This window comes from Alligator mississippiensis, chromosome 12, assembly GCF_030867095.1.
Source record: "Alligator mississippiensis isolate rAllMis1 chromosome 12, rAllMis1, whole genome shotgun sequence".
NCBI classification, from domain to species: domain Eukaryota; kingdom Metazoa; phylum Chordata; order Crocodylia; family Alligatoridae; genus Alligator; species Alligator mississippiensis.
The window spans coordinates 43,980,531-43,995,296 of record NC_081835.1 but is presented as its reverse complement, the minus strand read 5'-3'; the positions used below and the strand labels follow the sequence as shown (position 1 = coordinate 43,995,296).

The 14,766-nt window shown below is 50.6% G+C and overlaps 1 protein-coding gene across 5 annotated transcripts in view; it reads left to right on the top strand.

Moving 5' to 3' along the window:
• Window positions 1-14,766, top strand: part of CACNA2D2 (calcium voltage-gated channel auxiliary subunit alpha2delta 2) — a 736,608-nt gene that overhangs the window by 646,773 nt on the left and 75,069 nt on the right. For all 5 annotated transcript variants that reach the window (XM_059716173.1, XM_059716174.1, XM_059716176.1 and 2 more), the window contains one exon: window positions 8,204-8,253. In XM_059716173.1, coding sequence (XP_059572156.1) covers window positions 8,204-8,253 — 50 coding nt within the window. The remainder of the gene's footprint in view (window positions 1-8,203; window positions 8,254-14,766) is intronic.

Here is a 14,766-nt window from a genome sequence, read left to right as displayed (position 1 = left end):
GGCAGAGGAGTATTCAATCTGGCAGAAAGGTGCCTGCACAAGGGCAACACGATAGAGACGGGGCACTGGTCCCTTGGGAGGGTCAAAAAGAGCTGGGGCACCAGCCTGGCTAAATAGAACTAGCTTCTCATTTCTAGACATAGTGAGGCAATTTCCTCAGAGTGTGTTCTAGTTAAGGTTAAAATCCTAGCTGGGAAGACCCTGCTGCTCATCCTGCTGGGGTCCCAGTAATACAAGTAGGCAGTGCTGTGGAGAAGTTCACTAGCCAGATAACTGCCTGGCACTTCCCATTTCACACAGCTCTAAACTGTGAGGAGCAGCGCTGTGCTTGGCACTTCCCTTGGTTAACTATAGTGTCAAGCTGATGGGTCCCCTCTAATGCCCTGGTATTTCAGGCTTGGAGGAGCACAGAGCCTTGCTATGGTGACACTTGGGTGCTGCGATCAGTGCTCCACAGCTCAGCTCGCTCCTACTGCAGTTCACAAGACAGTTTAAGTAGCTCAGAGCTCCTCTGTGCCGAAGCGCTCAGGTCCCTGGCGAAAGCAGCAGACCCAGCCCAAGAGTGCCACCTGGTGTCTACTTGGTGGGGCTCTGGGGAGAGAACAGGTAATTCTCAGACCGAAGGCCTCAGGAGCCTAGCACATTGCCCTTGGATGCTCTTACTGGAGACTGAAATCCAGAGGATATAAATCCCCCAGGAGAACCAGCACAGCTCATGCTGCCTCCTGATCTGCCCGTAGTCAGAGACTTCTCTCCTTTAACACTGTGGTACACAGACGAGAGGTCTCCACCATCTCTGCTGCGGCACAAACACCTCAGCATCCACAGAGCCAGATTCACTGTCCCCACTGGGCTCCTTGTGGGCATCTCAGCAGAGGCCCGGGAGCATACTGAGATTCCCCCTCAGCCTTCAGGTCTATCTGAAGCACATGATAGAGGTGCTTTTTCAATGGACAGAGTGTGCAGGTGTCAGACTAGAGCCTTTTGAATTAGAGGCATCCAAACATCCAGTCCTGTTTAATTCTACACCCATGGGGCAACATCTGCAGAACCAGGACAAGGAGAACCTAAGGGGAGGCACAGCTTCATTATCCCTGGCCCCCCAACACACAAGTCAGAGGGAGCTACATGTGCCATTAGTGGAGAATAAGGAATATGGGAGGCAAATTGTGGAGATGGTCTCCCCCATAAGCAGAGCTGCCCAAGAGCAGGGAAGGGGTAGCTGTTTGAGCGTGGGGGACATTGCCAATGAGCAGAAAAATAGCTGGAAGCTGAGGAGCAGTGATCCTCTCCCCTTGAATGGACTGGACCAGGGATAGGTTTAGGTAGCTGTTTCCCTACCCTCTCATGGAGCTGGCATCTAGCGCTACAGATCCCCAAGGCATGTTGAGTGGTTGGAGCATGGGGATCTCCCTGAAGTCTCCAGCTAGATGATCTGGGTGGTTACCTACCTTCCTCCTTCCCCCTCCAGTATATTTGGCTCTATACCTGCTTTCAGAGGCTCACAGGGCCAGGCCAGCTGAGCCTTTCTACCTTCAGCCCAAGTTCTTCCCACTTTGTTGTGAGTGCTGCACCTGGAGAACACTTTATTGACTGTCTTCTGCTGGGACTTTCTGTGAGGAGCTCTTCCCTATGAGCCCTGCACAGATCTCAGCTCTTTGTTGCATTTGAAACACCACATATGCTTCACTTCAGGCTCCCTCCACAGCCTTCCAGCCACAATCCTCTCCCACCCCTGCTCAGACTTCTTCTCTGCAATATGCATGGCTACCCACCCCCCCTGCTAATCTCCCCCACCGTTGTCTGGACCTAGTGCCTCAGTCTTATCCCAGATTGCCTTTGTGCTCCTTTGTTCACAAGTGTTGCCCTTTCTCTCAGCCTGGCTTTATCTGTTGCTAGATACCACCTGCCCATTAACCCCTGGGCTTGCATTAATTCATCTTTCTCTTTCTGTGCCCTTACCCATCCCAGTAGCTCTTATAATTCATGCACAGCTTGTTGCTTCTCTCCTCCAGCATCTTCCCTGTTCCCCCATTCTAACCATGCTTGAGTCACAGTTACAAACGCCTGGTGCACAAATGCTCAGCATGGCTTAGCCCCTCCCTCCTTGTCCCTCTTCTGAGAAGGCAGCACTGTTGAGTGGTTGGAGCAGTGGATTTGGCATAAGGACTCTTGGGTTCTTTTCTAGTTATGCTACAGACTCAGTGCTTTAGCCAAGGCGTGTTGAGAAGGTATCAGTGATTTGTGAGGTTCAGAGCTACCCCAGAAATCACAAAGCCTCACACTCTGCAACCAGGAACTTACGCTGCAGCCCCAGAATCACCTCTCAGGTTTGAAATGCTTGACCTAATTTTGGCCTCCGTTTCCCCATATGTGAAACAGGATTCCACCTTTTGAGACAAAGCTAATCAACATGGGCTTTCACCTTACTCCATGTATTATATGCTTGATACAGCTGGCAATTCATGTGACCTTCTGGAAACATGCTGTTTAGGAACGATCCTCTCACTTGAGCCTCTCTTTCCACTGTGTCTAGCCCCATGGCCTTTATTCCCAAGCTTGCTAGGCAGGACAACAGGTTCTTTTGTTTTGCAAGGCTGTACCTTCCTCTTCCTGCTTGTCCACACCCCACCTTTCACTTACAACATGCCACAGCCACTTGGGAATGGCTTTGATGTCACATGCAGGGAGAAATCAGAAGCAGGAGCATGAAGATCAAAGAGAAGCAATTTGGGTCAGTAATCATGTGGTGATTCATATAGACAAACAGACAAACTTTTGACTTTTTAGAACTTTATTATATATATATATTTTTTAAACAAAAAGGTAAAAGATATAATGAGTGCCACAAGGGTCTGGGCATGAAAGTAATTATCAGTCAATTTTACATCATAATCAGAAGACTGAAACCGCCTCCCCTCCACAAAGATCCTTCACATGGTCACCCTTTTTGGATTAACTAACCACTGCACAGAGTGCTCCTCAGTGGCCCAGCATAACCCAAATTCATCTATGTCAGTGGTTCTCAACCTTTTCAGGGTTACAGTACCCCACCTCCACTTTTTTGAATGCGGCAACACTCCCAGCTGCAAACCACTGTTGATTGCTGCCTCAGCTTACCTCAGTGCTTCTCAGCCAGGTTCTGCTGCCTCCATGAAATTGCCCTGTGTGCCTGCTGCACAGTCAGTCTGGGAAAGGCCGTGCCACACGTGCACACTCGCCATGCATTAGAGCTCTGATCATCCTAAAGCAGGCAAGAGCTACCTCAGGCTGTATAACCCTATCTGGCCTGGCACCCCTTACACTTTTCTCAGAAATAGAAGCCTATGAGACAGTTTCACTTATGCCTGTTTCCAGGAGGAGAATAAGGGATGTTGGACCAAGAAACACTGCATACCACAAGGCAGCTTTGCTGCCTGCTTTAGGCTAATTAGAGAGCCTTAACATAGGGGGATCACACAGGGAAGTTTTACCTGGCCACTGCCACCATGGCACCCCTGAGGGGACCTCACAGCACCCAAGAGTGTCACCACATGTTGGTGATCAATGTTCTGTTGAATGGTGAAGTGCCTGAACTCAAAGAAGAGATGCACCCAGACCAGGAACCAAAAGAGGTGAAGGGCATCATAAGAGCTGGTCCCCAAGAATTGGCTCCTGCTGCTCTTTAGGGTCATTACATTGGCCTGGCCCAGCAGGAAATTGACCAAGCAGATCACACTCCCGTTGGCTACCTGATAGGGGACAGAAAATGTATGCAGTTTTGGAAAAGTCCTAGCCCAGTGGGCTAGAGAGAGTGTGTGCCGAGGGTGGCAAGAGAGAAGGAGGTATGTGTGCATGCAGTGAAAGGAAACCAGTGAAAAAAATGAGAGAGAGAAGTAGGTTAGAAGGGCATTTAAAAGATGCTTTAGTAGTTCATCCCCCAAAGTGAGGTAGGATCAAGTATGCCTAAGCCAGCTGTGACAGATGTTGGTCTGACCTGTTAACCTCTGAGGAAGGAGACTCCACCTCCACTAGTAAGACCTTTTGATAGAGGCTCATTGGACCAGTTTTCCCCTTTGCTTCAGATTTCTGCCAGCAGTCAGATTTGAATGATGCTGACTGGATGTCGATCAGATTCAAGGCCTACGTCATGTACCCTTGAGCAACCCAGCTGGATTGAGCCTGAGTAATCAAGGCAGATGGGTGACATAACTAGACAGATGAGGAGAAGTCATAGTAATAGCAGCCAGCAGGATAAGATGGGCATATGCTGTTGATGGACAGATGCCTTAGAGAGAGCGACAGAACTTGAAGACCCTTGGTTAAAACATGCTAAGTAATGTTAGATGTGGCTGTCTGGTGTCACTCCCACTCGACAGTGCATTGCCTTCAAATGGAGATGCAGATGATAAAAAACATCCATTGGAGCAGCTGAAACTCAATTTCCCCATATCAAACACCTATTAAGTGGCCTGTGTTCTGTCTGTGCCATAACGGACATTGCTCTGTAAAGAATAGGCCTGTTCAGGTCTCTCATTGAAAGGTGTGGGGAAGGGGAGGGGGGGAGCTATTAGCCAGGGAAGGACCATGCTGGGGATTTCATTTCAGAAAGAAAATAATTCTCCCTGCACTGGGTAAACTTCCTGAGGTGAAACCAGCCCTCTGGGGAGCCTGGTTAGTCTGATCCACAGAGACACTCTATGCTGTCTGCAGTCAGACCCTTCTGACATGTGATCCTAGATATCAGAAGGGCTTGCCAGCACTATGGACAGCACCACAGCCATGGCTGCCTGCCTCATTGTGACAGGGTTTGCCTTCCCCAGAAGTGGTGGCTCTAGACCTACACCATCAGTGACCCCCTGCTTATCAGGATCCTCCTACCTATTGAGCCAGGATTTAGCTAGGGCCTTGCTCTCACTTTGTGATATGTGAAGGGCTTGGGGATGGAGAGCCCCCGCTCTGCAGCATGAAGTATTGGCTTCTTCTAGAGCCAAGGTCCTGGGATAGCTGGGCTGGCAGTTGGATCCACTGCGATAGATCAGAGTTCCCAAACATGATGCTGTAGTCCTGGGGACCAACTTTTTGGCAGGTGTGCCACAAATTAGTCCCACATCCTCCCCAAGTGCCACCCTTCCCAATTGTCACTGATCCCTTCCCTGCTTTGCATTCTGCTTCCAGCCATATGCTCCCTGCCTGATCTATTGCTCTGGTTTTTGCCATGCACTCCCTATACAATTTGCTCTGCTTTCCATCCTATCTACAACTGTGTTGCACACCCCTCCCTGATCTGTCCCATGTCATTCAGAGGCTGCTGATGTCACTTGGGACACCCATGCCACAAGTTGGCTAACCTTGTCCTAGGGCATGTCAGTAATCCTCTCCCCCCCACCCCTGGTTTCTGCAGACCCCATGGCTTCAAGCAGGAGTTTGCAACCTATGGCTTTCAGGCCAGAGTTGGCCTATGTAGCCATTTTATCTGGCCTGCAGATTTGGGGCATTTCTACAAGGTTTCAGTGGCTGGGGCATTTGACAGCATTTCAGCAGTAGGGGACTTCCATGAGGGATTTCTGTGATGGTGGATTTACTCGCTAGCAGCAGGGAGAGTTTGTAGCAAGTCCATGGCCACAGGTGGGCTGTGAAGCCCCCTAGTAGCCATGTAGCCCCTGTCAGACTCAGGCTCAGCTGCAGCCCTTCCCTTGGATCTCATGTGCCATGTCTTGATCTTAATAAAAATTATAAAAAGGGAGGCTGCCTGTGAGCTCTACATGAACCTGAGCCTGTATTGATCTTCAGTGGGCTCCCCCAGAGTCCCCTTAAGCACCCCAGACCAGCAGGCCTTCTCAGCTTGCCTGTGCCCCTGCCAGGCACTGATCACCTTAGGAGCTCCTTGCGTGGTTCTTTAACCTCCCCTATGCCACACCCCAAGCCTCACAGGTGTTACTAGCTGATATTTGGCCCTTTCAGACATCAGGCCCCCAACCTCCTCTGGCCTGCTGGGCCCCTGCCCCCCTCTGTCTGGCCCCTGTGGCCTTACACTCTGCCTACTCTGGGCTTGATAGCTGCTCAGGCCTTGAACCTGCCCCTGGCAGGATTTAAGACTGTTGCATGCCCCACAGGCACTAATGGGACCTTCTTAACCACCCCTTATAGTCTCAACCCAAACCATGGGTTGAAACAGCAACATAAACATAAGCCCCTGAACTATTACAAGACAGTAACAATGGAAACAGCCCTCTGCCCCTTTAAGAGGGCAAACCTTTACTCCTAGTACAGCATGCCTTCTAGCCAGGGTACTTTATGAGCTCCCTGAGCCTCAATACTCCTGTAGGCAGCAAAGCAGGCAATCAGACACCCCTAGGTGGCTCTCCTGGACAGGAGCTCCCTCCTCTGCAGGTGCCAGGAAAAAAACTTCCTGAGTAGCTCAGGCTCTGGGCTTATATAGCTCTAGCCTGAGCCCTTCTCCAGTCCTGTGTTTCATTAGCTCCCTTCCCCACCTGCAAGCAGCCTCACAGGCTGCCAGCTCCTTTAAAGGAACAGGCACACTCAGTGCACAGCTATACAGGTCAGTGTGGCAGCACTGCAAGAGGGAGCAGTGACTGAAACCATGGTGTCAGCAGCATGGGCCATGTTGGAAATTGTCCATAGTCAGAGCTAAGCTCTGTCAAAGCAGCCCCCTGTTCCTAAATGTTCCTGACTCCTGGCTTAAAGGCTCAGCATCTGCACCTCTCACCCACTCTGGGTGTGACTCATAGGAATGCCTGGTACAGAGCAAAGGCCCCCACTGTTCTCCTTCCCCATTATCCATAAATGAGATTCCCCACCTGTTCTGCCATGCCTTAGCTCCCCCTCTGGGCCAACATCCTGCACTGCCTGGGAGAACAAAAGCAAGTTCTCCAGCTGGAGCCATTCCCCCCCATCCCAGAAGGTGGAAGGTGCCCCTGTTAGCTGGCACCCAGCCTCCCACAACACACACTGAAGCAGTGTTGTCAGTTCTTGTAGTTTTACCACAGGTTACAAGATAGTTAGTGTTGTCTACAAAGCTCCAGCTTCTGGAGTCAAGTGAATGCCTGTGGGTCTGAGTTGTCATTTCAGAGGAACTTTCTGGCCCTTGTTGTAGAAGAAATTTTTGAAAACATGACCCAAGAGCTCCCTAAATGCTTTGAAGCCAGAAGGCAAAGAGAGAGAGAAAGAGCACCAAGCGTAATGTATTGGAGTGTTTGTGCTCTGGGGAGGTTTGACTTGTGAGATTTGGGGGTTGGCCACTTGGCAAGTGCCCAGAATAGGCTGCATCTGCCTGTACTCAGGATGACTCTGAGGGCTGATGACAGGTGCTTGCTTGTTGCCTATTATCACCTCCTGCCAGAGCAAAAGGAGGAGGCTCTTTACAAGCTGCACAGTGAGGTCCTCTGGCTTTGGCTGGCAAAACATCAGTGCTCATCAAAGTGATGGCAGCTTAGTGCACTGGGAGAGCAGATCTGTTCAAGCTGCTCCAGATGGATCTGATCATATACCTCATTCTGGATATTCTGCCTCTCTGCTGTGCCAGCTTTGGGAACATAACATGTACTGTTCTGCTGATGCTGCTTCACTCCAGAGTGCTGCTCCCTACTACTCCAGCTCTAGACACCCACACAGAACTCTGCCAGGGCTCCTCCATCCTGATCTGCTGAGCTCTCCACACACGGCTCTGCTGCTGCCCCTCCGTCTGACCCATAACATTCCATGCTCGGGCTGGCCCCTGTGTGGTCTGGTGCCGCATCTGTTTGCCTGCAGAACTTCCTCCCCCTGTTCCCACCCAAACAGGCTGTAAATTCTGTGTCCCAGTTCACTTGCTGGCTCCTGTCTCCTGGTCCCAGTATGGAACTTGAGCATTCAGGATCCTAGATCAGGGGTATCTGCGGCTGGTGCCAGTGGGGCTTTGGGATTATATCCTCTAAAACGGGTGGGCAAAATGTGGCCCAGGGGCCAGATGCAGCCCACCAGGCCATTCTATCTGGCTTGCGGGGCCTCTAAAAATTTTAGAAAATTAATATTAATCTGCCCTGGGTTGCCTGTCATGTGATCCTTGATGGCTTGTCGAAACTCAGTAAGCAGCCCTCTGCCCAGAATAATTGCCTGCCCCGCTCTAAAACATGAGACGGGCTGTAGCCTGTGGAAGTAGCAGGGGACATGTCATGCAGCACCATCCATGTTCCTACAGCTCAATGTTCTGTTTCTTTTGAAGGTTACTACTTTGAAATTCCCTCGATTGGGGCCATCCGAATCAACACCCAGGTAAGGAGGCATGCTAGACTCTCCAGCACAGGCACACACAGAGTCTTGGAAGCCTGAAGACACCACACTGGTCACCTAGTCTGACCTCCTGCCCTAGTGCAGGCCAGAGAGTTTCAACCTCATGGCTTTGCGCTAACCCTAGTGATGTGTGTCTGAGCTAGAGGGTAGCTTTGAGAGACTTCTTCTCCTGATACAAAGACTCCCTTGAGACAGAGAATTACTCCTTCCTTCCAGCTTGGAAGCTGTTTCCAGAGGGACTAATCCTCACTTGTAAACATTTGCACCTAGTTCTATTTTGGTATTAGCTGGTTTCAGCTTCCAGCCTTAGGGGCTAGTAACAGCTTTGTCTTCATAAGGGTCTCTCCCTCCAGTGTGAGGGGCTATGATTTAAGCATTCACTGGACACATCTACACATGCACTTCACTGTGCATTAAACTAATTTAATGCACAGTAAAGCATCACAGTTTACATGTGCACTGCAATAAGTGCACAATAGATTAATTTGCTCTGGTGTAGGATAGTCCCATCAGGTATAGGTACTATCGTGTGCCGCAGTAAATTACTGCAGCACATGTAGAGAGTGATGTAAGCATTAGTATACTTTGGCTCAGATTGAGCTAGAGTATATTCAGTCACGTTAGTTGCATGTGTAGACACGCCCATTGACATCTGAGCTAAGCCTGCCCAAGACTTTCTCCCCCTGCATCTCCTTCCAGGCTTTAGTATTGGCTGTCTAGCTGCTGGAAAGAACACTGGTGCATATTGGCTACATGTTTTAGTCTCCACACTGTCTAACACCGCTCGAAGCACTGTGCTTAAATTCTACTGGTATCTTCTCTTTCCTATAACCCCAGCATGGCTGGCACCATTAGAGTGTTGCCCTGGTGGTGGGCTGGAGGGGAGAAGAGCTAGTGTAGCCACAGCTTTCATGGCTGGTTCAACCTTTCACCTCCTTGCTCCCACCAAGGTTCAAGCATGCCCATGGCAACATTGCTCCAAATGGGTGTGGAGTAGCTGCACAGGTGTCAGAGTGGGCTGAGGTTCACAGGCTTTGCTCTTCACAGCTCAGCCAGGTCAGGGACTCAAGGGGAGGTTGCTCACCAGGGGACCCATCTCAAGGCCACATCTGGGTCAGAGCTGAGCAGACCTTCCTGACAGTCTTTTTCCTGTTCTCTCTCCCACCCCCTAGAGCACAGTGCACCTGGGCATGAGGTGCACAGCACTGGACCCTCACATTCCCTGGAGCACTAGAAAAGGGCTGGGCAAGTATCCCGAGGAGCGTACTACAGCATTGTCTGCCTGTTTGGGACAATAGCAATCATGCTAGAAGGGGCTGTTGCCAACGTGCTGGTTCCTGAGTTACCTTGCCCTGTGCATCTCCTGGACCCATCCCTGCTCCTGAGCCCCATATATATCAGAGATTAGCAAGGGCAGAATCTTACTTAGATCAAGATGGCTCCAAATTGGTTTGCAAGATGGTGTCTTAGCTCTAGGGAGAGCCTTTACCCAAGAAAGGCTGGCTGATGTGGAACATCTGTGCAGAGGTGTCCAACCTTTTTGAACGCGGGGCCAGATCATAAACTTTTTATCACCCAGTGGGCTGGCGAGCCTTATTCAAAGACCTCACAGGAAGCGGTATGACATCACTCCTCCCCCCCCCCCCCCCGAAACAAAAGTACAATGTTTACTTTTGTTTCCTGTCGCAGCACCTCAGGCCTCAGAAAACAGCTTGGAGGGCCACATGTTGGACAAGCCTGGTCTAGGGCATGCCTTGTCTTGGGCCATCCAATCCAAAGGCCATTTTTCAGGGATGGGAAATCTTTTTATAGCCTATGGAAGCAGTCTCCCTAAAACCATATCAAGCCAATACGATGGTGCCTAGGGGTGCTGCTCCATCCTTGTGGCCTTTCAGGAGCTCATTACATAGAGTGAAATCCAGGTCCAACAGAGGTCAGTGACAGAAACTCCTGGGACAGCTGCTGAGCCTGGGTTTCACCACTCAAGTGTTGTGTCCCTGTAGCAGTAGGTTTGGTGCTCCTGCTACTTTAAGAGAAGGCAGACTGCAAATGGGGCAGTCTGCAAGTGCTGCAAGAGGCAATCAGGGGTCATGTGACTCGATCAGGGGCCAGGCTTATGGGATATAAACCCACAGCCTGAGCTGGGGCAGTAGTGTGATCCTGGCAGCTAAGATGTGAAAAACGCCTGAACAGCAGGGATGCAGCCAGGCTTATGGCAAACACTTACGCTGGGGTAAGTAGGATGGTCATGAGAGCTAGGATGGTCAGAAACCCATAGCCTGCAAGGGGTGAGAGGCAGAGTCATTGACTTTTAGCCCAGGAGGGGTGAGTAGGGCCATGGAGTCTGGAGGCTTCAACTGGCCTAGAAACATGGCCAGGGCCAAGGAGGGATCACAGCTAGAGACTGTAGGGAACCCAGAGATCTCAACTGACCTAGGAACAGTGCCAGGGTCCAGGAGGAGCAGAGAGGGTCATGGACCTGTAGTCCAGAGAAGGGCAGAGTTGGGGCCAGGAGCCCAGTACCTCAGGAGAGGTGGAATTAGGGTCAGGGACCCAGGGTAGTCCTGGCAAACCCACACTCAGGAGTAGCCAAGATGGGCAGAGTGCCTGGGTATGGGCAAAGAGAGAGAGGTCAATAGTGAACGGTGACATCTGCAAGGCGTGGGCATGGTGTAAGTGGTCATGTAATTAGCCCTTCCAGGGGAAAGTGGAGACACCGGAGCTCAGGCATATTAGGTAAAGCTTGGGAAGCCTCTCTTTAGCTAAAAAACTAAATACATCAAAGCATGGCAGGCAGGCGAGGGGAAGGGGTGACTGTTCAAAGAGAGAGCAGGTTGACAAGGGAGCTCCAGGGGCCTGAACCCCGTTACAGTCCCAAAAAACAGTGATTGGGCTGCGGCCTAGGGCAGTTTGAGCACACTGGCCTCCCACACACAGGCCCCATCAGGGAGTCACCTGCTTATAACCTGGTTTCAATAGTGGAGAATTAGGAACTCTTAAGACATGAACTAGCACTACAGCACTGGTACCACCACCCAGGTGCTGGCCACACAGCTCTGCTGATGCCCCTCAGCTCTGTCCTGTAGCCACCCTGTTGCTCTGGTCCTGCCCTTCCAGCCCTGACAAAATTCCTCGATTCCCAAGCCACAGCCCTCTTATCCCAGCCCTGGGCTCCCCTCACAAGTTCTGCCAGTGCTTCTCAATCCCAGCTTCTTACCTTCCTCTCTACCCCACTCTTCCAGTCCTGAGTCATCCTGGAGGCATAGTCCTTAAGTGCCCTGAATGTTAAAGTAGATAAGCATCATGGGTACAGGGTGGACAGAGAAAGAGCTCGCTCACAGCAAATGCTTATGTTATGGGAATCCAGAGCTGGTCTATCTCACCCTTTGGGAAACAGGAGAAAGTGAACTTTATCATATATAGCTGTTTCTTCAGAAAGAGAGAAATCCATAAAGCCAAGCTTGCAAGTAGGTGCCACTCCTGAGAGAGATGATGAAGACATTACAGGCCCAGACCTTGTCACCCTGGACTAGGATCTACAAAATCTCCACCAGTATGACTTTTAATCCTATGTTAGGTGAAGAGCTGCAGGTCATGTCTCAGAGCCCTGCCTCCGCACACCTAATGTTGCTGACTATGTGAAGGCTGCAGCAATGAAAGTAGGGACACCTGGGCAATGGACCTGGCTGGCTGCACCCAGCTGCAAAGACCTGGGTGGCAACTTACTGAGTATATGTCCCCTGGGATGTAATGCTGAAGGTTAATAGCTCCTGACCAGGTATTTATTCCTGGTTAAATTAGTCAGGTGGTTTCACAGGAGCTTCCCCTCTGGGCAGCTGTTTCATTCCTCAGTAGTTTTGAAGATGATACAGAGCAAAGCAAGAGTGCCATCTCATGGGGTTCTCTCAGGTTTTTACCAGAAGCCCTGTTACCAAACTGTCCATGACAGAGCCTCAAGAATCCTTCTTGGATTCTCCTTGCTGTGGTGCCTTTGCTCATTAGCCTTAAACACTAATAAGATCATCAACTACTGTAATAGGGTCACCCTTTTGGCAAGCATGCTGCAAATTATTCCTACACCTTCCTTGAGTGCCACTCTGATCCCTTTCCCCCTGCTTGATTGTCAGGCTGTGGTCTTGACCCTGGGGCCTTGGCCTACCCAGCACAGCAGCTCACCCATCTGTCACCTCACCTACAGAGTAATAGGGCTGATGTAGGTATCCAGAACCCTCTATCTGGGCCTAGGTGCATGCCCATGCCCTGCCACCAGAGTAGCCAGACAAAATCAGCTGACTTCTTACCCCTTCCCATATAAGTCCCTGACCCAGAAGGGGTAGTGTCTGGGCAACAGGGTATAACTGTGTATCTAGGCTGCTGCACCCTTGGATTGTGCAGCTACTGACACTGATGGATTCTTTGGATACCTGACCCAGCTAACCTCCTGACCTTGTGTTCTGCCTGACCCTCTGGATACCCAAACCAGCTGTGGCCTGACCTAGATACCTGACCTGGCTAGCCCCCGACTTCACATTCTGCCTGACCCTCTCGACCTCTGACTTAGTTTCCCAGACAGGTATCCTGGCTTTTCCTGACCCTGAGGAGATCCCCAGACCTGGACACCTATTGTGTAGCATAAGTTGCTTGGATCAGCACATGTGGCAAAGAGGGCTTGGATGGAGGTGGACTCCAGTGCTCCCAGACTCACTTGGGCCAGACCAGCTGCCACACGTGGCCTTCTCCTGGCAGGTGCTAGAAGATCAGGTCTGGCAGATGTTGACAGAATCAGTCCATTTGGTCCCAGGTTTTCAGCTCTACAGTGAGGTCTCCATGCATTAGCCTCCCTGCCTGGAACCTCGCATACCCATCTCTTTAGGAGAAAGATATGACTGTGATCGGTAGGTTCCCCATGCAGTGCCACATCCTATTCATAGCCCAACCTGAGCTCTACTCCTGAGACTCAGTAAGGGTGATAGTCTAGTGGCTAATCTTTTAACAGAAACACTCTAAAGTGAGCCACACCTTGGGTGGTGCATAATAGTCCGGTCCTCCAAGACTGGAGAGCATTCCCAAGGAGTTTACAGTCATGTTTGGAGACCCTCACCCAGCCAGGATGGTGGAGGTTGTGCTGTATTCCCTGCATCAGGGGGAAGATTCTGTTACAGCTTACACATCCCTCTTCCACTGCAGCAGACATCCAGTGGAATGAGTCAGCCTAACTCCATTATTTCCACTGAGGTCTGTGGGAGAAGTTTCACAGATGAACTGGCTTGAGAGACACCTTTAGAATTTGATGTGTTTGTGGACCTGGCCATCCAAATTGACCTCTGCTGCTGAGAATGCAGAGAGGAAAAGAAAGACACCTTGTCCCCTCCAGGGCCTTGCCCTGTTACAGTTGCTTGGAATCCCATGCCAGTGGGCAGAGCAGAGGGCTCCAGTGCCCCATACCAGTAGTACAGGAACAGTGCCAGCAACAAGAGCAGTGCTATGATGCTGGAGTACCAGGACATGAGTGCACCACATACTCCCACAGAGGGGGTCAGAGTAAACAAGGGATACCGGGTCTGATGAAAGGGACTAACTTTGGGTCATACAAAGTCCCCAAGGCACCAATCACCGGTGAAGTCTGTGGCAAACACAGCCAATGGAATCCCCAACTACTGTTACGCAGCCGGCTCTTGAGTCCCATGGCAGAACCGCTCATTCCTCATGCTGACCACTCTACTGGACTCTGGGGCCATGGGTAATTTCATTGATGAGACCGTGGCACAAGGTCTGTAAATCCCACTAAGACGATGATGCAAACCCAAAACAATAGAGACTATAGATGACTCCTCCCTGGCTACAAGGCCTTTCTAGTGGGACACCGCTACCCTTGAGATAAATCTCCTTGGACAGGAAAAATTGGGGGGGGGCATTTGCTCCCATACTACCCTTTGATTTGGGGGTTTTCCTGGGTCATACGGCATGACCCACTAATCAGGTAGAAAGCCTGGGAGGTCCACTTAAACTTGAACTACTGCCAACAACACTGTTGAAAGGCCCAGGGGACAGACCTCCTGCTAAGATCCAAGCAGGAGGCCTATCTGCTGCAGCCTCCATGGAGGTACCATCTCCAAAACCCAAAACATGTTCACCTAAGTAATACTAGGAGTTTGCAGATGTCTTTGAAAAGAAAAATACAGATGTTCTTCCTCTGCATCAGGATTATGATTGTTCCATTGATCTACAGCTAGCAGTGAAAATTCCTGTGGGATGCATTTATATTATGTCAAAGCCCAAACTCTCCACCCTCCACAAGTACCTAGAAGAGAACCTGGCCTGGGGATTTATGCACAGGTCCACTTCACCTGTGGGAGCCCCTGTTCTGTTTGTTAAAAGGATGGGAGTCTCTGTCTGTGTGCTGATTACTGGGCACTGAACCAGATCGTTATCTGTAACCAGTACCCTCTACCTCTCATCCCAGAACTGCTTGATCAGCTCATATCTTCACCAGAC